Source organism: Pteropus medius, unplaced genomic scaffold (genome assembly GCF_902729225.1).
Source record: "Pteropus medius unplaced genomic scaffold, Ma_sr-lr_union100, whole genome shotgun sequence".
NCBI lineage: Eukaryota > Metazoa > Chordata > Mammalia > Chiroptera > Pteropodidae > Pteropus > Pteropus medius.
The window spans coordinates 4,439,735-4,466,646 of NW_024345479.1; the positions used below are offsets into that span (position 1 = coordinate 4,439,735).

Genomic DNA, 26,912 nt, shown 5'->3' on the forward strand with positions numbered 1-26,912 from the left:
CTTATCACACTGACCATGTCTTCTTCTCAGATAGTACCAAAAGATACTTATTTAATATAAATATTTTGGACACTTGTCAGCATTGTGTTGGGACTCCGCGGGTGATTTGTAGTTTTTGCCTTCAAGTATTTGATACAAAAATGCTAATAACAAATTAGTTATAAGCAACATATGATACAGAAAAATGACACAAAGAAGTAAAAGTGTCTAGTGAATGTTCAGACAATAAACACAGACTACAGGTGTGGAGGAGTTCTGGGGTCTGAATCACCCTGGGATTTTCCTCAAAAATTTAACAAGTTTCTTATTTCTGTGTGTAAAATAATTCAAGCATCTCTGTATTCTGCCACTTCACCAGAAATAAGTTTGGATGATAACAAGTGAGCAATAATGGGAGAGGTAGAAAGAAAAGAGGAGTGAAGAAAAAGAAAGTTTGGATAGGTATATTGATTAAAAAAAGGGAAGGAGTGGGTTGAGGGGCAGAGGAGCTCAAGAATAATACAAAGGGGGAGGAGAAGTAACAAAGAAAAAAGAAAAATTGAAAAGAGGGTAAAGGTAAAGGGGGAGGAGGAAAGGAATTGACAGTGTCGGGAGTAGGAAGAAAAATGGAGGAACAAAAGGAGGGAGGGAGGGAGAGAAAGAGGAGGGAGAGGGGGAGGGGCAGGGAGGAAGAGGAAGATAGGGAAAGAGATCAAGGGGAGGGGCAGGGAGGAAGAGGAAGATAGGGAAAGAGATCAAGAACCTTATTTCAAAGCAATTTAGAAATAACTCTACTATTTGTTTTTTACACATTTTCTAAACACATTTTTAAAAAGGAAAAGAAAATTATAAAAACTTATTCAATAATTTATCATATGACTGCTGACCAAATACTTTCAGGTTATGTTTAAGAATGGAAATTAAGTTGTTAATAATAATTCTTAAAAATTTGAGGGTGTTTACGAGTGAGGTGAGTGGACCAAAATTCTTTCTCCATTACTAACCCACGAAAAACAAATCACTTTTAGAGTTGTAGCTCAGTTTAGTCAAACAACCAGTTTAAAAAAAATAACATGCTATCAGGCTGGGTCTCTTTTCTTTTTAAACTGATTTGTTTTACAAAGATAGGTTAGTGTTTCTAATGGATATTTTGGTAATGAAATATTAGTAAAATAGTATATAATTTTTTAAACTTAAAAAACCATAGCAGTATTCCTTAAGCATTCTGAAATATTTGAGGCAGCTCCTGGAAAAAAAAAATCCTAACTAGAAACAGGAGCAAAACTAATTAATCTTATCAGAAATAAAACTTTAAACAGGCAACAAAAATAATTTGCTTTCCAGCCAAAAAAATTCTTTGTCTTAAAAAGCATACATGTTATGTAGCAAAAATCAAATTACCTCTATGCAGTTTAATGTTGAAATTGATTCATTTTGAACTAAATTCATTTAAATACTTAGGAGATATGTAGATTTCAAGAACAAAATGATCTTATTTTCACTTTAAATAATTTTTAGGTTCTCTCTTTTGTTGCTTTTGACAATTTGTTTTAGTTTGAAAAATTACATTTATTATCTTGTCTTTTCTTGAATTGTACAATTTCCTTCTAAATGAACCAGTGATCTATTTTGCATTTTGTGCAAAACTGGTACTAAACAAAGTTATTCATTATCTTTTAACCAAATAATTTTGGGGTGAGAAAAATGCAAAGGCAGTAATAGTGTAGTGTGAGGAATGTTACTGATCATTTATTTTACATGTGTCAATAGGGACTAGTGTGGTGTAGTTTAATTTACTAACAAATTGAATTTGGAAGCATTCATCTTTAAAAAGTTAATAAAATAAACTATTCCTTTCCTTATCTAAAACTTTCTACATTGCAAACCTAAGCCAAAACAAGACAAAACAGAACAAAAAAAGTTTTGTCACACAAACCGTGTGACCCATAAAAAAACAAATGATTGTTCTTAAAGTTTTTTTCCTCCTTGAATCTCTTCTATTTCTAGAATAAATACATTGAAAAAAAAAAGATTTTATACATCGAACATTTTTGAAGGAGGAATTTTCCTTTTCTGCTTACAATTTTCTTACATTTTATGAGTTATCTTAGGCACATAATTATCCTTATTTATTTGACAGGAGAAAATGCTTCATGTGCTTTTAAATTGGGACTATTTTACAGTTTTTCAAAGTTTATAGTCATTTAAAAGAACCACACTAAAAGTTCAAGTTGCAGGAAGAAACAAAATATCCCAAGGCAGTAAGAATGGGAAAAACAAGCAAACAACAAAATAAAAATCAAGGAAACAAAAATTAAATTCTTTCCAAAACTTCAGTCAAAGCAGCCATGTCAGAAAATGTGAATTTTTTCTATATTTTATAGAAACCATAATTTCATTTCAAAATTATGGTTCATTATAAAAAAATAGAAAAAATTTTATTTTAATATATTTTCTTTCTAACTGCTTTCCAACAGTTTTGTCTTTTCTTTGGTAAAACAGGCTAAACTTTTAAAATAAAGTCATTGATAAATATTATGTTTCAAATGCAATATATATTTTGGGGATTCATACAAAGGAGCTAATCTAAAAGAGGAAGAAGTCATATGTCCCCTAAAATCTACTTAGCTCTACTTAGAAAAGTAAAAATATTGATGTAACTTATGTATCTAAAAGTAACAATTTATGATTAACATATCTACTGGACTGAATGTTATATGTTTGCTAAAAATGAGTTATGAAAACTGAGGCAGCATGAGAAAATGTTTATGTACAAGAGCAAGTGAAAAGTTAAGATATAAAAATAAGATGACAAAATCTAAAACTATTACAAATGGACAAATACAGGAAAGAAGCATTTTAAAGATAAAATTAATTTTCTATGACAATGGTGGAATTGTTGATTTTTTTTACTTTATATTTCCAATTAAAAATGTTTTGTACACTTGAAACTTACTGAATTTCATTAACCACTGTCACCATAATAAAAGATTAAATATTTTAAAAATGCAAAAAAGTTTTATTCTCTTAAACTTTTTTTCTCTGCATGTATTCGTATATTTATGTTGCAGGAAAATGGATCAGAATTCTATCTTTAAAATGGAGTCAGGTTTCAGTGTTTCTGAATTCAGAGGAAAACTGAATTCTGCAACTAGACCAAACACTTCTCCAGGAAAAAATGAAAGAGAACAAGAAGCATAAAAAATATTAATTTAAAAACTGAGTTATTCTTTAATTATATAAATTATTATTATTAAAGAAAACAATTTATTCTGCAGCTAAACTCTCACAAACTAAATTTAACTCTGCACTGAAGATTAATCTTTCCCAAAGCTGTTTAGAAAAAAAATTGAAAACAAATACAATATTTATTAGTTGTCTGGAATATTAAACAAACAAACAAACAAAAAACCAAAGAAAAGGAGGATGATAAATTATGGTGTCCTAAGTCTGCCCATTTCTATCCCTAATCCAGGAATGTGAGTCTTGACAAGAAATAACCCTTCTCTCGGGTTAATTTTAGTGCTGGGCTCACTCAGAGGGGAGAGATGAAGCACCAATCAACATCACTCAGTCCCCCCAACCCCAGCCTAAAATAGCCAGGTCACTGAGGCAAAACTGATTTGGGGGCTAAAAAGGTCTGCATCTCGACCCAGCTGTCTCCTCTCTCTTGTGTTCTTGCAGGCTCTGACTATACACAGAAGCCCTTGATGGGGGAGGGGGGATTGGATTAGAATTCAGTGAAACAGCTGATTTTAAAACAATCAGTTTCAATTTAGCAATAGATGGTAAATTATTAATTGTATAAATTTATATTTTCTCCTCCACTGTCATTTTAAAAACTAATTTCAACTAACATTTAGACTTCTAATATAGTTTTTAAATGGAAAAAATAAACTAAAAGTGAACTGACTTAAATTATTACTTTCAAAAATTTTGTTTTCCTTTGATTATAGGATAGGAAAAGATGGTTTGCATTTTAGAGGTCTGGATGGAGACTTTTGTGGGGTGTAGCTTGCTTTTGTTTTTAGGAATAAAGAGACAGAGTAGTGGACATGTCCCCCAGGGAGAAAACCTGAGAGGTGCTTCTATCGACTCCTTAAGATTTAAATTAAATGAAGGAAACAGTACGTAAAGTTTCTGGAAAGTGGAAACCCTCTTTCTTGTTCCCCAATATAACAGAAACGATTCAAGGAGAGTGGGGCTCCTATTTAGGGAAAGGCCAAGGAACACAACAGCCTTTCTGAGACTTATCTTTTAGCCCTTTCAAAAGTACACACACACACACACGCACACACACACACGCACGCACACACATACACACACACAGACACACACCACCAAGAAAAGTCCCCAGGCAACAGACTCATGCATCCTAGCCAAGATAATTTTCTCCCCCTGGACTCTTAATTTTTCTCTTTGCCTTGAAATTTCTATTAACTTGTTTTTTACTTAAAAAAAATGTTTACTGAATGCCTACTGTGTGGCAGACAGCGATTTCAGCTCGTTGGTTTTGAAAATTATGTCTATGGTCAAGAGCTGATAATAGAGTCAGAAACTGGGGGGAGGGTCGGAGGAGGTGTGTAGGGGGGTGGAATACAAATGTCGCCCACCTTCTTGGATAGAAAAGTCTCTTTCCACTCAGCAACTAATAGCTTATAATATTTTAATGTCTTTTGCGCCATAGAAAGAAAAAATCGCAAAAACAAAAATGCGACAAACACGTGGCTGGCTAGAACAAAACGCGGATTTGGAGGGTCGGTTTTGAAGGTGGTGGAGACGGAGAAACCGAGTTGGAAGCCCTCCCCCGCCCCTACGCCCAAGCCCCATTTCTCTCCAGCGCGCGGGGAAAACCAGGCGGGGGACAAAGGTGCGGCGTGTCGTCTTTTAACTCCCGACTTTTTGAATGGTACAAAATCGTCTGGCAGTAGAGCTGTGCTCCCAAGTCGGAGTCAGCTCACTGACTCTGCAAACAAAAAATAATAAAGAAAAAACCCAAGGCATTCATATCAGTGCACCCAACACGTGTTGCGGAGTCGGCCCGGGCCGCAGGCGACTGAGACAATGGGGTCGGGGACCGGGAAAGGGAGAGTGACCCCCTTCCTCACCTGCCCTCTCAGCACGCGTGCCCCCGACAGCATTTCTCCCTCTCGCAAAAGCCGGAGCAAACCCCGAGCTTCCGCCCAGTTTAGGGAGCCTTTGGCATTACTGGGGGACCACCCCCTCTTTCCCCGGTTCCCCGGCAAGAGGGCTCCAGGGTCCCTGGGCCGCGCGCTCTCCGCCACCCCCTGGCGCTGTCCCAGTCCCCGCCGCTGGAAACTCGTCGGCCTGGCTGGCCCCCCGGCCCGGGATTCCGGTGGCGCGTGATCCGCGCGTCCCGCTCTCCGCCGCGTATCCGGGACTCCGAAATGCTCGGCGAACTGCCCCCTCCCCCATCGCCGAGACGGGGTGCGACCGCCCACGTGTCGCCCCTTGCCCAGTCGGGTCCGTCCCTCCGGCTCTCAGGGCCGGAGGATCCGGAATGAGTTGGTCGAAGGCGAGGGAAGGGACCAGGGCGGATCCGCTCACCCCTCCCCAGGAACGGGCGGGGGACCGGCCGCCGCCCCCTCCTCTAAGCTCCCGCCCCTCGCTTCCCCAGCGCGGAGCGGAAATTACCCCCTCCCCCCGCGGGTCTGACCTGGGGACGTGGGCGGGGTTTCGCGCTCGGTCCCCCGCCCTCGGCCCCTCTACCGCCTTCCCGCCCGGATCCTAATTCTGTACCCCAAACAAAGTTCCGAGACCCCAACCCAGCGCGGGGAAAGCGGCCGTTGCTGTCCTGAGTGGAGCGGGCAGAGGGGACGCCACCTGTCTGTGCCCGCGTCGGGGCGGCAGAAGGGGACCTTTCGGATCTCCACCCGGTCACTCCCTCGCTGAGACCTCCCCCTTCGGTTCGCCGGGGTCTGCTCACGCTCCTACTCCGCGTCCTTCTTCCCTCCCTCTCTCGCGGGGTCATCTTGGGCCGGAGCCGCGCGTTCCCCCAGGACACCAAGACCTCATTCAACAGCTGAACCCCGGGTGTGAACCCCCCCTTTCTCCCGGGGGAATCCCGAAACCTGATTTCCTGCGATCCCTCATTCCCAATCGCGACCCCCCGTGTTCCCAGCCTCCGGGTCCCGCGCTCGCAGGGCCCCTCGGTCCTGGATTCCCGGAGGCGAGGGGGTCTCCCGGGGCTGGAGCAGGAAAAGCCGAGACCCCCCACTTAAAAATCAAGGGAAAAGGCGCCTTTCTTTCTAAGTCGCCGGCTCGCGCGACCCCTCTTGAAGACCCCAGAGTCCTCGGCTTCTCTTTGTCTGTCTCCGCCGTCCCCTCCTGTCAGCCGCTAGCAGTTAACCGGGGTAGGGTGGGCAAACTCACCCCACCCACCGCACGAATGAAAGATAACCGTACATTTTACCCATAAAGAGGTGGTAGATCCTGGGCCCGACCACCCTCCCCCAGCTAGGGCTCGGGTAGGGGGATGGGTGGGGGCGGGGCGCCTCCCTAGGGGCCAGATTCTTGAAAAGAAGGAGGGGGCAAGTGGAGCCACGGGAACACAGCCCCCACCCGCCCAGTTGGCTCGGGGGGTCAATTGGGTGTCCCCCCCACCCATCCTGGCGGGAGATTGGTGGGCTGGGCCGGGCTGGAGGGCCAAAGGGCCTGGAGGCGTCGGGGGTCTTCCCCTGCAGGGTGGGTGGGGGCTTTCACCACGTGGCTTCGCCTTTTTTTTTTTTTCCGCTCCATTTTTTTTCAAGTCGATTTTATTTAGAGGCGGCGCCAGGGCGGCCGCGGAGAAACGTGACACACCAGCCCGCTCGGAGGGGTTTCGGACAGAGGGAAGGAGCAGCGCCGCGTCGTCAGCCTCCCAGCGCCCCGCGGGCACTTCTCCTGGGCCTCCCCGAACTCCTCTGTGACCTCTGCGCGCCCTCTGGCCGCCCTCCGCGTCCCGGGCTCCGGACAACTTCAGGGGTGGGGTGCAAAGAAAGTTTGCGGCTGCCGCCGCCGGCCGCCTGCCCGTCCGCGTCTCGGCCTAGGAGGCTCGCCGCCCGCGCCCGCCCGCTCGCTCGGCCTTGCCAGGGACCGCGTCCCGCCCGGAGCCCGCCACCATGAACAAGCTTTACATCGGCAATCTCAACGAGAGCGTGACCCCCGCCGACTTGGAGAAAGTGTTTGCAGAGCACAAGATCTCCTACAGCGGCCAGTTCTTGGTCAAGTCCGGTTATGCCTTCGTGGACTGCCCCGACGAGCACTGGGCGATGAAGGCCATCGAAACTTTCTCCGGTAAGAGTGCGCCCACCTCCCCGAGAAACCACGACGAAATCCCCAAACAACGGAGACCTGCGCCTCGCTCTCCTTGCCCGCCAACTCTGCTCTCCCACGGGCCTGCGGGGCTTGGCTTCGGGACCCACCCTCCACCCACCTCCAAGGACACCCCCACCCCACCCCCAATCCCTACCCCTGCGCGGAAACATTCGGGGTATTCTCGCCCCTTTCTCCCAGCCCCGTAGGTTTTAGTAGGCCGTCCCCTCACCCCCACCCTAATGTTGCAGGGCCCCAGTGGCAGGCGCCTGAGGCGCCCCCGTCTGGGCGTTATTTCCACGTCGGCCCATCCCCATCCGAGGCTGGACGCCCCCCAACCCCACCCTATTAGCACCCTTAGCTCCCCTTCCGCCGTAGGCCTTCCCAGGCGGGCAAGAGGCCTCGCTCTCTTTGCGACCTCCCGGGTTTCCGTGGGGACTGCAGCCCTCGGGCAGGACTGGAGAGCGGGGGTCCCGCCTCCCGCCCAAGGCCTGGGGCTTGAGCCATTTTGATTTGAAAGTGGGGCGTGAGCGGGTGGCGCGGCGGCGGCGGGTCGCCATGCTGCTTCCCGAGACGCGAGGCTGGGCCGGGAGGCGCGCGCCGGGGCCGCTGGGGACCCTCTCTGCCGACCCCGTTCCGCTCCCCCAGGACCTCGCCTCCCCACCAGCCCGACAGGTGACTGCCCCGCCACCGAAGCCCTCCTCCCTGGCTCTACGGAAAAATAAAGTTTCGTTCTGCACCCCACCCCAACACATTTAGGGAGAAACGGGGGCTCTTTCTCGGCCCCTTCTCCCCACATCTGGGAGCCGTGTAGGCAGCCCGACCCAACGGACATCCTCGCACTCTTCCCTAATCGGTTTCCCGGAGCGAACCATGACTTAAGCTAGCCTCAGTGAGAACAGGAGAAAACAAAAATTAAGAAAACAACAATAATGAATCTAGACTCCACTATTCTCAGAGCGATCACTTCGCATCCGGCTGCGGAACCCACTGCCTGGATTCCTAGGAAGGTCTTACATCCCAGTAACTCCTGAATTACTCATGTCTTTCTCTTTCCTTTTCCTGCCCCCCACCCCTGTTCGAGCGCTTATATTGTCCTTTTTTTTTTGGAATCTTTAGGGAAAGTAGAACTGCAAGGAAAACGCCTAGAGATTGAACATTCGGTGCCCAAAAAACAAAGGTAGGAAAGAGCTCTTCTCTGGGGCGGGCGGGGAGAGCCCGTGGGCGCTGAGAGGCTGTGTTCAGGGGTCCATAAGTGTCTCCAATGGAAGAAACCCATTACTGGCCTTCCCACCCCAACTCCGGATGTTGGGGGCAGGGAGGGAAGATTGGCTAAGATCTTGTAATGGGTGGTTTACAGCTTGTAAAAAAAATAATAAGCTGGGGCTGGGGTGGGTCGATGTTACTTGGAGAAGTAAACGAAAAAAATAGGGAAGAAGCCTGTGGAGTTTTTCAAGGTGCGTGGGGCCATTTTTCTGGGGAAGCGAAAAATCTTGAAGAGTTTAGACTCATGGACTTTTTTGCAACTTCCTAGCAGGCCTCATTTTCTGTTGTTTTTTTTTTCCCCCCTCATCCTTCCCTCACGGTAATTCTTAAGTGAATGGTGGGGGGCACCTTTTGACTCCCTAAGGGAAATGAAATGAGTTCCTGATCCTAAAAGAATTCTCTTATGAGTGTGCTTCATTTATATTTCTGCAACAGGGTAGGACATTAGTTTTTTCTTAGACCCCTATCCCTAGTCTTTCACGTTACATGTCTGTCCTGAAATCCCAACTGGATTTTGCAAAGAAAACGCTTTGGCTGTACTCTCCTTTCGGAGTCCCCCGCCCCCCACCCTTGCTTTTTCAGTCCATTGTTATAAAGGGACCATCTGGGGTGAGAGCTTTGTGTTCAGGCTGTGAGCTGGGGCTCTTTGGAGGGTCTAGAACTCTCTCCATGAGTGTGTGTGTGTGTGACCTAGTACCTTTCTATCCTCACTTCAGCAAAGTGGGGTACCTCTGTCATGTTATCCCTAAATCTGATTCATGGTGCATTTTAAATCTTTCACTGAACTCTGGCTGGGAAGTATAAGGGTAGAGTCTTTCTGCATTCTGAAATCTGACTTTAAACATGTTGACAGTGCAGTTTTCTCATATTGCAGCCCCCAGTAAGTCTTTGATTATCTCACTTCCCTTCTCCCCTCATTTCAACTGGAAACTTACTGCTTTTCAGGATAATCCCAGGTCTTTTAGCATGGGAAGGTGGAGGTGGGTGGCTGTGCTTTTTTGGAGGTGGTTAAGAGGATCTAGAAAGTTTAACAGGAGGAAAAATCTGTTCAGTATTTTAGCTTGAGATATTTAAATAACTTGGAACTGTTGTATCTATAGATGATCAATATGGCTTGTAACTATGTTTACAGAGCTTGTGATTTAACCTCCAGTGCTTGAAATACTCTGTTATTGGAAAGGCGATTAGAGTTAGGGTAAAGAGGCAATCAAATCGGAAGGAAGAAAAAAAGTCTTATTTATTATTTGGAAGCATTTCCTGGAGATGGGAATTAGAGAAAAACATACACTTGACACCAGTAGATTTATTGAGAAGGTTGTGGACATTTGAACCGAAAGCTGAGTGTTTGAAACATGTTGATGAGAAATATCCAAAATAACTAGAATTCCAAAATACGTAGGAATTTTTTTTTTTTTTGCTCTTCAGCATGGTTTAATTTTTAAAGAGAATGTAGTGAAAAGCAAGAAAAATAGCTAAATGTGATGAAATGGAACCCAAAACATTTATATTTTAATTTTCATGGTGCTCTATATTTATGGATCTTTTCTCCTAAGCCATCTGGTTGGTTTCAAGCCATTTTTAGGCTCCTTCTTGTTCCCTCCAAAATGCATTACTGAGAGCTCTTTTGAGTTGGGAAGGGGTGGGGTTTGTGAGAAGAGTGAGTACAAAATCTGCCTTTCCACACCTACATTAAATTTGATCTTTTGTGCGTTCTTCCCTTCCTGAAATAATTTTTGAGCACAAACATTGAGTCAGTTGTGTTTTATTTTTTTGGGGTGGTGGTGAAAAGGCACTTCATTTTTCTAGAATGAATCAATTTTTGAAGTTTTGGGATTAAAAAAAGAAAGTTTGTTTTCGTGAAGTCAGTATGCTCTATCATTTTGTGTTCTTTGGGGAAGCATATTGTGGTATGTGTTTTTAGTCTGTCTGAAAAGTTTTCTCAGCTGGACTTTTCAATCTCATGGATCTATAGAACAGGAACTAGTTAATTATGACTAATATTTTAAGCAAAATGAACTGTGCATATGTATTTTGTGTATATGTGCTCTTCTGTTTTCACTGATTAAAATGAAAGAGAACTTCTTGATACAATCATTTCCAAATAAATTACAACTTTACATGTTTCTAAGAAATTCATAAAAACCTAACAAGCTAAATGGTACTCGTTTTTGTTTTTAGAGGGGGCAGTCAAACAAAAGATATTATCACAGTTAACCTGAGCAACCCTGATTTTGAAGAATTAGTATGTTTTGTCCTAACTTTGTATCTATTTGATAAATGTAATTTGTACCTTTTTAAGAGCCCAAGAGACTGAACATTATGAATTTAAACTGAAAATTTGAATTTTTTAAATGAGTGGCATTAAATTTTTCTGAGAGCACCTTCTCAAACCCCCTCTTAAACAGTGTTGGAATTTTGGTCAACAATTTCAGCTTTCTGTTGAGATTTTGTATATATTCACTGTCAAATATTGGGACAAAGGAGTAAAACCAAAAGCATTTTAAAAACAGTTGTGAAGAGGGTTTGTATATGTTTTGTTTTGAGAGGCATAAAAGTAGTTAAGGTAAAGAGATACCATCTTAGTGAGTCTTGTTTATTTTGGGAAATGACTTGCTTTTTAAGGGAATTAAACTTTTGTTTCATTTGCCACTGTGTATGCCTTTTTCTAGAGGAATGTGACCTAAAGATAGCATACTTACTGTCAACTGGTGTCATCAAAATAAAAGGTGTTGCTGTTAAAAAAAAAATGAAAGAGACGTACCACCAAGAATACATTTCTTGGTGAAATGTATTCAGGTTCAAGACCTGATTTCCTTAGACAAGTTAATGGTGGTTCTTTTCTCTTGTCTTAAAATGAGATGGGCTAACACTTTACCTTAAATTTCCAACATAGCCTTCTAAGTTTAAGAACTCTCAAAAGAGAAAGTGTTCAAACATTCTGATTTTACAGTTTAATTTCTAAAGTTAGCTGCTTTAAAAACCTCTGTAAAAGATGCCTTATAAAAAGCAAAACTATTTTTAAGTGATTTGTGGAGGTTCTGAAATAATTGGATCACTAAATGTTTTCAAAACAAGCAAAAAAATTTTGCCTTCAGAAATGGGTATGCTTTTAGAGAAAATTGTTCTTTATGGGCTGAATATGAATTATAAGAGTGGTTAAGAAATAAGGGAATGTCTGAAAAAACAACAAAGGAGAAAAAAGTACTATAGTAGGAAGACTGTCAGGCTTGCTTTAGTGATTGTAGTTGTCAGATGTATCTTTCAACAAGTTAAGTATTCAACAAGTAAGTTTAAAGTAGAAACAGTTTATGACACTTTTAGTAAAGAAGTTTTTTTTTTTTTAATGAATATTGGTTAGTTTTGGGGCTTTAAGTTAAAAAATGGTTGATTCTTAAAATTTTTTGCACTAGTTGGAGGAAACGTGGAAATCAATTCACTCTCCCCAATTTTAATTTCCACCTAGAAAGTAAGCTTTACAAATTCATAATTTAAGTTTTCTTCACTGCTAGAGAAATCCTTGTCACATTAGTGCTCAGTATTTCAAGACCTTTACTAAGGACAGTGATATCTGACTATCTTTTGGAAGAATTGTAGGTTTTCGGAACCCTTTATTTTCTGACTCAAAGTAGAAGAAATTTTACTCCATTGGTTTCTCAGATGGAGAACTTTAAAGAAGGGGAAGAATTTGTAATTCCCATCACTAATTCATTCAAAGTATAGTTCCATATGTAAAGTTTTAATGGCACAGCTTTTGGTGAAAAAAGAGCAAAACATTCTTATAATTATTTATGTTTTAGAGATAAATATATGATATTAGCCATTGGAAGAATTTTTATTCAAAGGTCTGAGAGTCTAATCTTCTTAAATTACCTAAATATATGTCATTTGAATCTATTTTGTGTTTGGGTACTTTTAAGGCTTATTTTGAATTTATTTATTCCAGACTTTAATGTGTAACAGCCACTTGACAAAGATACCATTGAGATGGGCTAGTGAGTATACAATTTTAAAACGTTAAAAATATTTAGATCTGGTTTAGTTGAGCGAAAAGGGGGGGACCACCAAGTGCTTTTTGTCGAAGTTCAGGGATTTCTGTTGAAGAGGTATGTACTGGTTATACCTCTGTTGTTTTTTGTGTGTAGGGTGGCAGTAGTGGTGATGTTATTAGAATAAATGTATGAACCAAAGGCGTTGGAAGAACAGACATTCTGCCGGCTTTCAGAATTTAAATTCAGCCTTGTTCTCTCTCCCTCATCCTCTTCAATGATTCTTAAAATGTGGCTAATGCCTTCCATAAAGTACAGCCTAGATTTTGGGATGGGAGTGTTAAGAAGAGAAAAAGAGGGGGAAAAAGCAGCAGGGGAGACTGGAGAAATCAGACGAGTTAGTCCTGGGTTGGAAGTCCAGACGGGGGGTGCGGGGTGGCGGTGGGGTGGGGTGGGGGGAAGATGGGGGTTGGGGTGGATTTCCCGCTTCCCTTTTAAAGAGAAGCGGCTGGAGGCGCACAGCGACCCACGGGAGAGAGGGGGTCGCAGACATCAGGTTTAGAAAACGGGCGGTAGTTTCAGCGGAGGGCAAGGCTATTTTTGCTTTCAGACTTGCCTGCCTTCCCTTCTCCTTTTCAAAAAGCAGAGAAAGTCGCAGCGGCGGCTCTGGAGGCTCTTCCTGGAGAGCCGGCCCGGCTGCCCTAACCTTCCCCGCCCGCCAGAGCCCCAGCCTCGCAATCTCTGCCCGCTTTGGCTGGGGCCCCCGCCTTCCTCCTTTGAACAAGCCCCTGCCCGGGAACATCCTCAGGCCTGGGTCTCCGAGTGGGGCTTCCTTTCCTAGGGTACCCGAGATCCAAGGCTGCGGCCCCTCCTGCAAACGACCTCCGCCCTAGCCCTAGAGCCCCCACGTCCCCAACCCCGCCCACGTGGAGAGTTCCCCATCAGCAGGGCACAGACCTTTCCAGCCGGCTGTCTTAAGACCTTTCCATCCTAAGGCAAAAGTAAAAGGCCGGTGGGTAAATGTGAAATGAAAAGGCAGAGGAGAGAGGAAGAGAGTGGGTAAGGGGAAAAAAAAGAGGATGAGAGAGGTGGAGAGAAAATGGAGGTGCCTAGAGCTCTTGCCCTTTCTCAGTACCTGAGGCCCTTTGGCCATGGCCCTTAGAAACTTGAAGAGGCAACAGTGACAAGTAATCTGTAATCTTTAGAAAATAGACTGTCTCCATGTGGTAAAGACTGACTGAAACAATAACAAAGAGAGTAATAGTAACAAGAGGCTCTATGGGGGATTGCAAAAGATAGACAGTAGGTCCTCCAGGAAGCTACTGGCTAGGCTTCGAAGATCTTTCTTGGCGTCAGCCCATGTTGGGCTCCACGTTAATATAAAATTTGCACATTATTTCCACCTGTGCTGAGCACATTTCCTCTCCATGCTCACACCTTTTAAAATGCTTGTCAAAACAAAGTAAGACAGGTGTCTCCTCAAAAAAAACATGGACTTGAGAAAGTGCGTGCATCTTTGGTTATTGATAAAAGTTTTATTTGGCTGGAAAATGATCATCCAGGAGGACATCTGTGATGAGAGTGCCACACCATCGCAAGGAGGCGGTGCTGGCAGGTAGATAGATGTTCAGTCTCCAGTATGCTAACTCCATTGTAGTGGAAGAACTTGAATATTCCCACAGATTTTGTTCAGAGGAGACTATGTACTTTTTAGCGGGTGAAAGGGGTCATCCTAGTATTGAAAAAGCAGAACCAGTCAGCTTTGGAAGACCCGCTTCTTACTGTCGCAGCACAGTAGGTTTGCAATGAATAGTGAGGAACGAAAGAACAACAGGCTTGAACAAGCTTTCACACTAATCACAAACTGCTGAAATAAAATGTGTGTGGATTATGGGTAAATCACAGGGATAAAAGTAGGTCTGGACCTCAACATTTTAATATAGTTGGAGAAAACCTGATTGCAAAACACTGAAATGTAACTGTATACAGAACAAACACCACAGAGATGGGGTCCTGTTGCAGAAGTCCAGGCTTCCAGGATTAGATGTTCTGGTCGTGTGACAGAGAGTAGAGCATGGCTAACTATCAATAAACTGCTTTTGAGTGAAACAGAGCAAACAGCTGGATGATTAAAAGAATTTTTGACTGGATTGTCCAGATATTTTCAAGACCCCTCAGGACACGTCTGATTATTACACAAATGCCATTTTGGTGGCTAAAGGCATATAAGGTACCTATCAGAATGGGTGAGAATTTTGCTTATCGTTTAGGGGAGCGTTGTGGAGGAAATCTCTCTTAGAGATTAGGCAGGAGAAGTAGAGGATCTCCATTTTCTCTTTCTGCCATGTCTATTCAGTCCTTGTAACATTTCCTTAGGAAAAGAGAGTTAGGGAAACTTCGATTTTTATTCATTTTGAGTTAGTTTCAGTTAAAAAATTAATTCTTCAGATGTTTTGGTCACTCGAAATGGAAAATATTAACTCTGAGATTTGACTGGGTAGTTTAATATAGTTGATTGGCTATAGTTAGAATCTTGAAGAGGCGAAATCAGAGATTTCAGAAATTTTTAAAAATTGTTATATGTAAAGGTTGTGGGAGTTCTTTGGCAACAGGAGTAGAGAGGACTCAGAATTCTTCAGGAATCATTCAGAATTCTTGAGGCTCGAGAAGGGAGGGAAGCTCCATTAGGTCTGAGTCTCATGACCTGCCTTAGGTCCCTCACTCAGTCCTCTACAGGAGTATGGAGGAAAGGTCTCCCAGGAGAGTTCAGTGTTTAAAAACAAGAGCTTTGGAGTCAGGCAATGATTGGGAAACTGGAAAAGTTACTTAACCTCTTTTAGCCTCAATTTCTGTACTGTAAACTGCTGCTATTGCACATTAGCTATTATTATTTGTTTTAGATATGGACCTCTCTGCCTTCTGTTTTTGGACTGTGTATTGAAGCTTAGCAGATATATGAAAGAGTAAGTAGAGAGTATCCTTATGTGAATTTGGCATGCATTTGGTATGAAACAATGATGGATAGGCATAGTGAAGGAGATTTGTGTGTAGGGTGCTTCGATAACTACCTGTATGCTACATCTCTCCCAGACAAAAGGATGGGGCAAACACGGTGGGAGTGCTACTGATTGTTCCTTAGGGGAATGGGCCACATATTCTATTGTTGATGCCCTAAGCTGGGCCTACTGCTGAGATTTTGCAGTTTGGGGCTACTGTCAGAGGTTCATATATAGAGAGTAGGGATATCAGTGAGAGGAGAACCACCCTAATTCTGCAGATGAGATAGGTGTAAGAATTCAGGGTGAAGGGGGACTGTGTCAGTCTTCTTGGGAGTCTGAGGGAGAAAGAAATGGGAGCAGTTCTCCCCTTTAGCTGGGTGATGGGCGTGTTTGTCTTAATGTTCTGCTCTTGGTAAGCTGACAAAACAGGCATTCAGGAGTTGGAGATCCCTGGATGCCCATGAAGTGACTGCATACATTGTTCCCTATTCCCTTGTTGGGGGTAGGGGCAAAGCCACGGTGGCCTCTTCCCCTGGTCCCTTGGATCGGAAATGGTCCCCAAAGATGTGTTCAGAACCCACCTTCATGTCCACTTCCTCTCTTCAGCACTCCTTGCCCAAAGGGTGCACACATATATACACACACATACCCACAACCCCTTTTGACATCTCAGTCTAGAGAAGGAGGATTGAACCTTTTCTTAAGTGGGGTGGGGAGGGGAAGGACTTCTAATCGGATGTGGTTTTTGGCCATTTAACAGGCTTGTGACTTTAATCAGTTAATATAAAGAGTTTTACAATTTGTTCATATGGAATGATGCGTGTTGCCTCTTTTCTGGAGTGGCATTTGGGATTGCTTGAGGCTTGTCAGCTTTCCATTGGGTACTCGGAGAAGGAGAAAATGAGGGGAGACAGGAACCAAAGTGGGGGCAGTTGGGTGGAGTAAACTTGTTGAGGATGTCTATTCAGAGTTAGAAATATTTATTCTACTTCCTCCTCCTCCAGGTCTCTAAGTTGCTTGGGAGGAGCAGTCCAACTGTAATAGAGAGCAGTTGCTTTGGCAGGATTTGGAGACACAACTCTAAATTAAAGGGCAAAGATGATCCTTCACAGACATGGCTGTTGGTGGCTGCAGCCAGTATGTTCTGAGCAAGGACTAGACATAATAGGATGTTGGTTAGGGAGGCAGCAGGGTTCAGAAGAATATTTTCTTCTCTCCTCTTGAAGAGTGTCCACTCTAGCAACTTTTTATTTCATGTAAAAGAAGATCTACCTGACAAGTTATTTTATCTAGAGGGTTTTTCTCCCTAAGTTTATTACCATTTGATTCAAGCTGCTGATGCTGGCTTTTTAGAATAGGGTAGAGTGATACCTGTCCAGAAGAAGCTGGGGGTAGACAGGAGGTGGAATAAAATGATCTTTACAAACCTCACTTATCTCTGTGACGTAATCTTTCTTTCACTTTCCTATCCTTGCCCCTCTCTGACCATCTGAAATGAGTAGTCTCCTTTGAAATTCTAACTAGAAGAGCAATGATGCCTGTCTAGGCCCAGGCTTCTTTGCTCACCTCTTCAAAACATCCCATGATAGCTACTTTAGCTTGGGTGTTCGTGTGGGGACATTGCCAATCAGTCATTAAAAACATTTTTTTGGGGGGGGGGGCGGTGATGGGGGGGGGGGCGGTGATTTTTATAGTATCTTTACAACTAAATTCCATGTCGGGAAATATTTAACAAGATGGTTTGGCGTTCTGTGATAGCTTGCATATTGCTGCATAGATTGCATGCATCCATTCACCCATTTATTTTTATATTCGGAGTCTACTACTGCATGACATGCCCTCTGTCAGGTGCTAGAACTACAATGAGGAGTAAGGGGAAGTCATTGGTCTTATGGTGGAGATTGAAGGAAATTGAGATGATTTTTCTCCAGGGGCTTTAAAATTTTTCATTTTATCCTTGGTATTTAAAAAAAATTACCTTTAATGTGGTAAAAATACGTATAACATTTACTATCGTAACCATTTCTAAGTGTACGGTTCGTGGTATTAGGAACGGTCACACTGTTGTGCAGCCATCACCTCCATCCGTCTCCAGAACGCTTCATCTTGCAAGGCTGAAATTCTTGTGCCTATTAAACAATACCTCCCCCCACACCTCGCTGCTATTCTTAAATCATTGCTAGTTTTGCTTTTTCCTACATGGTCGTCACCTCTTCATCCTATATGAAATGGGAGTCTGCCTGATCCCTCTCCTGTAAATTTTAATTACTTACTGGGTTTTTATTTAGCATTATTGGGTCTTTTTCAGGGTTGAGAAGGGATACATAGGGGTCGAGAGAGGGAGCCACACAAAAGAGGTAAAAGATAAGATCCCCGCCCTCAGTATTTTTACTTTGGATCCAGGAAAAGCTGTGGGACTGCGGAGGCCAAGAGACCATGGTAAAATGAGAGACATACAACCTCAGGAACTAAAATAGAGGAGGGAGGCTTTGAGCTAAGCTGTATTTTGGAGGATGGGCAGAAAAAATAGAGGCTTGGATTAAGGAGAGCATCGCGAGCTGATAGGGAGGTATTTGTGGGAAGACAATTTATCCAGAAGGGAGGGATGGCATGCCAGAGGGGAGCGGCCCTCAGGTAGGTAGGGCAGATGTCTCTGTTTATTTCCCTTATTGAACATCTTATTTGCTCCTGAGCACTGTGCCATGTGACGAGGGTCAGAAGATGAGTTCCTTTTATAATTACAGGGAACATTTATTGAGTATCTATCCACTCAGAGCTAGTCACTGTTACTTCAGTGAATCCTCATAAGAGCTCTGCAGGTATTATATCATAATTCTACAGAAGAAGGAACTGAAGCTTTGAGTGGTTAAAGTAACATAGTCAACCAAGGTCATACCTTAAATAAGTAGTAGTGTTAGGATTCAAACCGAGGCCTTTCTACCTCCAAGGCCGAGCTCTCTTACAGGGTGATCCTCTAATACTCAGAGGAGTAGTCTTATCTTGAGCTTTTTTTTTTGTGGGGAGAGCATTAGCTTAGCAAATAAAAACATACCTAAAGTTAATTTCTCCCTGGTGTGAACCTCCTTCTGCCCCAGGTGTTTCATACCTGCTTTGCATTGTATTTTCCTCCCACTTTTGGGATTTTCAGGCAATCTTTTTTGTTTCTTTATCCCCCCCCAGCTTTTGTTGAAATATGTTTTGTGACAATCTTGAGTAGTTGAAGAAAACTGAGAAAATTCTTCCCTAGTCTAGGAAGCTAAAATGGGAAATGGGAATATTCTACTCAGAAGGAAATAACCCATGGAGGGGGAGCCGAACAAAGTGGAGGACTTGAGTGGGGTTACAATTCAGGTGTCTGTCTCAGCCTGTCCTTTCCCCAGATACGTAAACCGTAGGATCCTGGGGTCAGCGTCTTTTGCTGGGCCTCACTCCATTCCTCATCAAGTTGGTTAAGTATTTTGAGTTGTATGAACCTCCATTCTTTGGCACTTCTGGTAGGCACCAGGGCTCAAGCCTTTGGCTGATCCCCACCTCCCCACTTCTTTTGTTCGGGTTCAACCCTGGGGAAAATGGGAGGTTAGGGGGAAGGGCAGAGACGCTTCCCTTCTCATCCCTCCTCCTCCTCGCAGGAAGGGACAAAGAGTTGACCTTTGTTACATTCCTACAGAATCATAATTCATAGTTCATACATGTTTTTGAGGAGCAAGAACCCAGTTACCTTTTCTTCCCTGATAAGCAGGCGCAGGCTTCATGGTGTAGTAACATTTGCCGGCTAGTGTCACCTTGAGCTAAGTCACTTAACTCCTCTCTGCCTGCGTTTTGATCTGCAGAATGGAAATAAAGTATTCCCGATCTTCTGTGGTTTAGAGCTCAAATCGACCTCTTGTTCTAGGTTCATAAGAGAATGTGGTTGTAAAGAAGTACTTTGTAAACTCTAAAGTATTGTGCAAATGTGAGTTATTAATAAGAATATTGTTAATTGATGACACCTCAAAAGGGCAGATAAAGTACTTTTCACACCCCCCTCCCCCCCAGACAAATGCTCTACTCTGCGTGGGGGTGAGTATGACTTCTTCGATATAACTTTGCTGTGGAGGCTCCCAGAATGTCCTGGGAGAGGAGGTTCTTTTCTCTCCAGGCCTTGAAGTCTTCTTGGTTCCGTGCCCCCAGCCTAGCCCAGCCCAGCCCAGCTCAGCCCACTCCCAGGCCTCAGTTCCTGCCTTCTCGGTGGGAGGCCTCCCGGGCCAGTCCTGCCTCCTCCCGCAGCCCAGCCGAGGTCTCTAAGGAATGCCGCCTCCCGGGCCATTTTCTCCCCTCCAAGCTTCTGCGGCCCCACTTCCAGCCCCCTACCCCCAACCGATTCCCACTTAAATGCTTGCAGGCCTGTTTGCAGGCGGGAAGCCCCCTCCCCCACAGGACCACCTCAGTCACAGCCCTGACCACAGGGAGGTCGGGTCTGGATTTACTAAAGGACCCCGGAGGGGGAGCCTGCCCCTCGCTGGCTGCCTGGCTCGCTGATGGGGTCGGGTTTCGGCTGGTGGCTCTGGAGAGAGAGACAAAGGGCAAAGTCCTGGTCCCCACCCCCACTCGGCAGCCCCCTGTGCGCGTCCCCTCCCCCTCCGGGTCCTGTGCGGGTAGCCGAGGGCGTCCTGGGCCGGGCGGGACCCTCTCAGAGCGAGTCGGGGTACCAAGGGGGTTCTGGCGGCAGAACATTCTAGACTGGCAGAGCCCCGCAGCAGAGGGGGCGCCCCAGTGACATCCTCTCTTTCCTTCCCTATATGCTGCCGACTCGCCCACCCAGCGGCTGGGCTGGGAGGGTGAGCGCTCAGCTTTCCCGGGTTAGGTGAGAGGGGCTGGGGGAAGGGGCGGCCCACGGACGCCAGCCCGGCCGCTCAGCTGCTCAGACCTTCTCAATTGCCCGTTCATGAGGACTCCCCTCCTCCCCCCCAGCTGCTGCAGCCCTCCCCCACCCTCAGCTGCTGCCGCCCTTCCCAGGCACCTCTCTTTCTCCTCAGTTGCCCTGCCTGCTCCCGCTTTCCACTGGCCTCCCACAATGAAAGCTGCGCTCGCCGCCTTTGGTCCTCTTGGCTGTTAGGAGCCTTGCCCCCTGCTCCTGGCCAGGGGTGGCTGCGAACCATCTTGGAAGTTGGAAGGCGCCATTAGTCCTCCCGGACAGGATCCCTGGACTGGGGAGAGAAAGACCTGTATGGAGAGGGCATTAAGCTCCTGCCCTACGCCAGGGCAGCACTGGGGATGGAAATCCCTGTCAGAGGAGTTCTGATGAAGAACTACCCCACTAGGAAGAAACAAACACCAGCTTCCTGAAGTTTCTGACCACCAACAGGTCTTTGGCAGCCGGAGTGCAGATGATGAATCTCTTGAGGTTGTTAACCTCATGTTGGAGGGACAGGGCCAGAGCTCCTTTCCACTAATAGGATACATTATTATTTTTAAATTTATACTGAGATACATTCTCATCCTTTCCCAGGGAACCTTAGATTCCAAGAATTACTCTAACTCCCAGAGTCTTTTTCTCAGTGCAGAATTGTGCGTTGCAGAATTGTGAGTTGATTTCTCTTGAGGCTGGTCTTGTTTCCTTTCCTTTGCTTCTGAGAGCTGCACCTCAAAATCCTTGTCTTCAGCTGGGCTATCCCAGCTTGCTGTTCCCTCCTGAGGAGACGCTTTGACCTTTCTCCATTTCTCAGGCATGCCCCATGATGCTTTCCACCGAGTGCCAGCTCCATCCTCAGCCAGGTCTCTGGGCCGCAGAGTACTAGACCTTTTGGTGTTAGGCTTTTTGGAGAGATGCTGACATGGAGCGGGGGTGAGCGCTAAATCAACATCTCTGGTGAGGTTGGGATAGGAAATGGTCCTTCTAGTTCTCCTCCTCCTTTCTCTCAGTTAGAGCCATTAACCTCCCCCACCCCCAGGGAAGATCCTCAAAGACTTCCCACTGCCAGCCTGAGAAGGATGGTGAGCAGTGGCAACCACTGATGAAGCACCAGGGAGGCTGCACTGCTCAGATTTGGTCACCTCTTTTCCACTTGTCCCCACAAGTTAGGTTTATGCTTGTGCTTTCTTTTCTCCAACTCCCTACTCCCCAGATTCTCTTTTCCCCCCCACTTCACACTGGAGGGCTCATGCGGCCAGCTCCTGCTCAGGTGAAAGAACGAGATTCTGGGCAGAGAGAGCACCATGGAGGGAGGAGGTGGAAGCTAGCTGGCCCAGGCAGACTTGGAATTTGTCTGGAAAGAGCTCCACTGACTCAGAGCTTCTGTTTTGGCTTCCTCTGGCGCTGCCCAGATGGGCAAAAAAAAAAAAAAAAAGTGGACTCTCTTGTCAAACTATTTATTTCCAAGATGAGTGAAATAAGCGAAGTATTCATCTTTGAGGTTTGCTTGCTCTTTAATGCTAGTTAGCACCTTCTCACTCCTTGTCACACTGTTGTTCCTTGCCCGTCCCAAACCTATATGAAAATTTGCAAGATCGAATTTTCGGTGAGTACCCTTTATCCTGCTAACAAATCTCTCTGACAGTCATCCAGCCGTATTATAGTGTAGTTAGCTTTTCTGCAAGTTAAATCCTGTGCCCAAATTAGAGCCGCATGCAGTAAAAGCCAGTTGGCACGCACTTAGCCATACAGAATATGGGCATTTTTCCTGCTGCTGACATCGGGGCTGTTCAGACTTCTGCTGTGTTAACACTTCTTGTCAGAGAGAAGGTAGTGAGGTTTGGTGAGATGAACGTAAACCACCAGTTTGGGAGGAGAGTTGAATTTTAGTCCTACCTCAAAGTTACCTAGACTCTTCCCTTTCCTTGAGCCTCAGTTTCTCCATCTATAGAATGAGGGTGACTGTTTAGGACCCTCTCAAGGCTCGGAGTGTGTGTGTACACCTCTCCTGCTTCATTGTATGAATCTTATCTCCTTCAACTGGAACTTCCTAGTGCCAGGAGAGAGACTGACTGACTGACTCTCCTTGGTGATGTAAGAAGCTTAGTGATCTCTTTTTTCCTGAATCAAGGTAGGCCAGGAGCATGTTAAATATGGTACAAAAGCCCTCCAAATGAGAGGAGATCATCAGGTTCAGCCTAGAGTCGTCTTCTGTAGACTTTGTTTTTCCTCCCTGCTTTTCCGCAACATTAGCACAGGAGTTGGCGCACACATGGGACAGTGCATGTGTGCCACATACATTTAAAAGACTATGTTCACAGAACTACAGGTAGATTCCAGTAGTGGAATTCAAGTCCACTCCTACACTCTGCCATTCTCCTTGGTGGTGGCATCTGCTTTGTCTGGTCCCGCAGCTTCCACTAGGTTTGTGAGTTCCTTTCTAGCAGCTCCTACCCTGCCCATCAACTCACTTGACAACCCACCTGCCCGCCCGCCCTTCTGCCCCCCCTGTCTGGCTGCCCTGCCTCTGGATCAGCCTGGCACAGAGCCCTGGGCATTGGGCCAGCTCCTCCTCCCCTCTCCAGCCCTTCCTCCTTTCTCAGCTATTGCCATGCCCGGAGCGTGCCAGGTCCGCCCCTTCAGAAGCTTTCCTGGACAATTACTCCCCCCCTGGCCCCCACCTTTCCATGCTATAGGGATAAGGAGGCAGGAAGGAGAGGAAAGACTAGGTTAGCGGTGATCTTATGGGAAAGGCAGTGGTTGGCACGTTAGGACATCTTTTATGTGTGACTTCCAGCTGGGAAAAACAACTGGGAAGGGAGCCAGCTTTGGGAGGGTGCTTCTACTCCAATGTCAGCCACATGGGACTCTCTTGTTGAGTTGGCGGGATCACCCACTTCTGAAGGGATGCAGTAGACAGCCTACCTCCATGCCTCTTAACCCTGTTCATTCATTCCTTTCTCCCATCCCAGACTAAACTGCTGGACTATAAACTCCATGAGAGCAGGAGAGGCATGCCTGTGTTTCTCGCTCCAGGCTCTGCGCTGCAGCACCGTGCCCATACCCAGCACCAAACGGTAGAAATGCAGTGAGAGCCACGTGTGTAAGTGTAGATTTTCTAAGAGCCCCATTAAAAAAGAAGAAAAGGAGAATTAATGTAAAAGATTAATTGAAAAATTAATTTAAAAGTTAAAAGATTGTTCAACATGCAATCAGGATAAACAATTAATGAGATATTTTGCTTTTTGGCAGGGCACTCTTTAGGGATTTGGTGTATGTTATTTTACACTGAGAGAGCCCATCCCAGTGAAAGCCATTGATCTGTTTTTAGATTTCATAAAGTTTGTGGATGAAAAAGTTATACAAACATTTAAAATTAAACAAAATTGTAATTCAGTTCCTGAGTTGCAGTAGCCACAATTCAAGTGCTCAGTAACCACAGTGACTGGTGGCTACTGTCGTGTGACCAGCACAAGCCCAGGGCATAATAGAGTGCCAAGGAAACCTGTGGAATGAAGGACTCTAGCGTCCTTTAAGAAAAGTCGTGGCAAGGAGCTTCTTGACCACTGATTAGAATTAAGTGAGCAAGATGTGCTTCTGCCCGTTTGAACCATCTTAGTTGCTTACTCATTTCCAATATCTGAGCAGCAACCCCAACCCCATCCCCTAGTCAAGCTTTTCTGCTTGTCTTGGGTTCGTTGCTTCCTGTCACAGTTGCAGGCTTGAGTGAAGACATTGGGGATAAAATTGAATGTAGATCTGTGGGAAGGTGTCTTAACTTTGGATTTATGGCTGGATCCCAAAACCTTTATTAATCCCCCAAATTTTGAAGTTGTGTGCAAAATGCATTTTTTCTGGGGGAGAGTGTTCTTTCATCTCGTTTACTAATATGAACCAAAAGAAAGGTTAAGAACCACTTACTTAGACCATCAGGGCACAGAAAATCCCTCTAATTAAGAATGTAGGTGGACAGGGTTGATCCCAGTCTGAAGACGCAAGATCTTGTAAAATCAACTACTCCTTATCCTTGTCTCCCAGTTGTAAGAAACTGAGGTCCAGAGAGTTGAAGGCTTGACTTGCCCGAGGCCACACAGCCTGCTAGTCTGGGGGAGGAGTAGAGGTAGAGGCTCTAATCTGGAGATCCCAGTTTAATCCTAGTTCTTTGGCAGAGATGAAAGTCCAGGTTTGACTCACGAGAGGGGCCTCTGGGGGTTGGGGCCCCAAGTTTTAACAAGATTTCCAAAACCTCTTACTGCTCCTTCCTCCCCACCTTCAACTGGCTTGCCCTACCTTGGTTCAAAGGAACTCCCTCTAGGGAGGGGTGAGGCCATCTGCGTGATTGAAGATGGCACCCTCCCCAAAGGGATTGGGGTAGAAAGAGGAAGGAGCACGTTTGTTTGCAAAGGATTAGAAAAAGAACAGCCCCTGGAGCAGTTTTTAGCCTCCCCACCCCTCCTGGAGACCTCGAGTCACTGTTGCAGTGTGCATTGCGAGAAGGGTCCCATCTGTGCATCCGCTGGACCCCAAGCCCATACTCTTTCTGCCCCCAGCTGACATAAAATACTCTTCCCGCCTCCCAAATCCCTTTTTATTATGGAAAAAAGTAAGCATAAAATAGTGAAGAGGATAATGTAATGAACCCCATCACCTAGCTTTAAAAAATACCGACTTAAATCTAATGTTTTCATTTGTCTCCCCATCCCCTGATGATTTTGAAGCAGGCTCTGCACTGTAGCACAGCGCCCATGCCCAGCACCAAACAATAGAAAAGCAATTCATCATTTCATCTGCAACTATTTCAGCATGTATTTCTAAAATGTAAGAACTTAAAAATCACTATGATTTAAAAAAAAAGTTGTTACGAAACAAGTAGACAGTGCTGAATGTGCCATCGAACCACTTGTCAGCTATGGAATCTGTTGGAAAAAGAAGTTACTAACTTAAGGGGTCTTAGAGGTGGGATGTTTTGATTTCTGGGAGAGTAGCACCACTCAGCAGTTCCTCTGTTCACTATGGTGTGTGAACTCTGAATATTTTAAATTTCTTCTCTAGCCTAATGGCTATATTTTGGCAAAGGCCTTTTGTCTTTATGCCATCAAAAAGGCAGCACTGGGAGCACTGCTAAGAGCCTGGAACCAGACGGGCTTTGGGTTCAAGTCCTGGTTCTGCCTCTTAGTGGCTGTGTGACTTGGCAAAGATACTCAACCTCCCAATCTCAGGAACCTGATGTGTAAAATGGAGCCAAATGTGGGTAATGAGAGGCTTGTAGGAGGTGCTGAATCTCAGCCTGGCATCTGGTAAGCAATCCTCAAATATTAGGCTCTTCCCTAATTGACCCATTTTCCTTCCCTTTCAGTGTGTTAGTGACAATTCTCTGAAAAGCTGAAAAGAACAAGAGCTTCCTGCCCAGGGAGAACTCCCAACTATACTTCCAAGTGCCCGGATTCTGTGCTTCTTGAATTTTATTTTCCTACTTAACTCTTTATGCTATTGCACTGATGCTGTTTCCCTCTGGTCTCTTCTGGAATCTCCCCTGGGCTAGAGAAGAATGGTCACTTGGTCCCTGTGGCCTTCATGCCCCCTGCTTGTCTCTTGCGTCAGAGAAGTAGGTCCCCTGTGGTTGCTCTGTATCTGGGGAGCTGCCTCGGTCTGGCAACTGCCCTGCAGGTCAGGGCAGGCAGAGAGGTCAGAAGCTACAGTGTTGGCACCTAGGAAATAATTAGGCTGCAACTATTGCATTGCCCGGGGCTTGCGGCTTCATTCTTTCACTCAACAGGTTTATCAGCTCTGGGATGGTGGTTCCCGAACCTCTAGGAGTTCTCTTGCCTCGTTTTCGAACAATGGATCTTGGGGTTTAGGCACCCCAGCCCCTGCTCAGTATAGTGCCCTATTACCTGTAAGGCAAAGACATTGTTCGACTGTATTGGAAGCTCATCCACTTCCAATACTTTTGACTTTTCATTGTGAGGGGTGCTGGAGTGGGTCCTTTTAGTTGTCATAGGGAGGTGGGGGCGTGGGGGGTGAGACTCTAGGCTGTGGTATTTCCCACTAGTTCCCTACCAGTGCAGAAGTCTATTGTACTATCACTCCAAGCTTCTCGTTGTCAGCCCTGCCTGTCCACCTGCCTCTTCCCATGCTTGTCTGGACACCTCCGTGCTCCTGGGGCCTGGGCTCAGGGAATGAGAACCCTGCTTGAAGTTTTATCACAAAAGCCCTGTCAGTTTTCCACGGAAGGAAACTAAGGTACTGAGCAAAGATGTAACTGGTCAAGGTGTTCTTAGCTTCCATCTGGGTGCCCCCGGCCCTCAGCACACTTCCCTCACCTAGCACACAATGAGCCTTCTGTAAATGTTTGTAGAGTGAACGAGTTACCCAGGGAGGGACTCGGGGACCCAGGGAAGGCGTGTACTTGGTATAGTTCGCATACAGTTCCCTCCAGTGCCCCATGTGCTTTGGTCTTGATCGAAACTAGGTATA

General features: G+C 45.3%; 1 protein-coding gene across 2 annotated transcripts in view; it reads left to right on the plus strand.

The window, feature by feature from the left end:
* Positions 1-6,690: 6,690 nt before the first annotated feature.
* The window catches only part of IGF2BP1 (insulin like growth factor 2 mRNA binding protein 1), a 35,782-nt gene continuing 15,560 nt past the window's right edge, over positions 6,691-26,912 (plus strand). The window contains exons 1-2 of one of the 2 annotated variants that reach the window (XM_039873765.1): positions 6,691-7,275; positions 8,413-8,473. In XM_039873765.1, coding sequence (XP_039729699.1) covers positions 7,101-7,275; positions 8,413-8,473 — 236 coding nt within the window. In that variant the 5' untranslated portion in view covers positions 6,691-7,100. The remainder of the gene's footprint in view (positions 7,276-8,412; positions 8,474-26,912) is intronic. The other variant, XM_039873764.1, reaches the window with a different exon arrangement.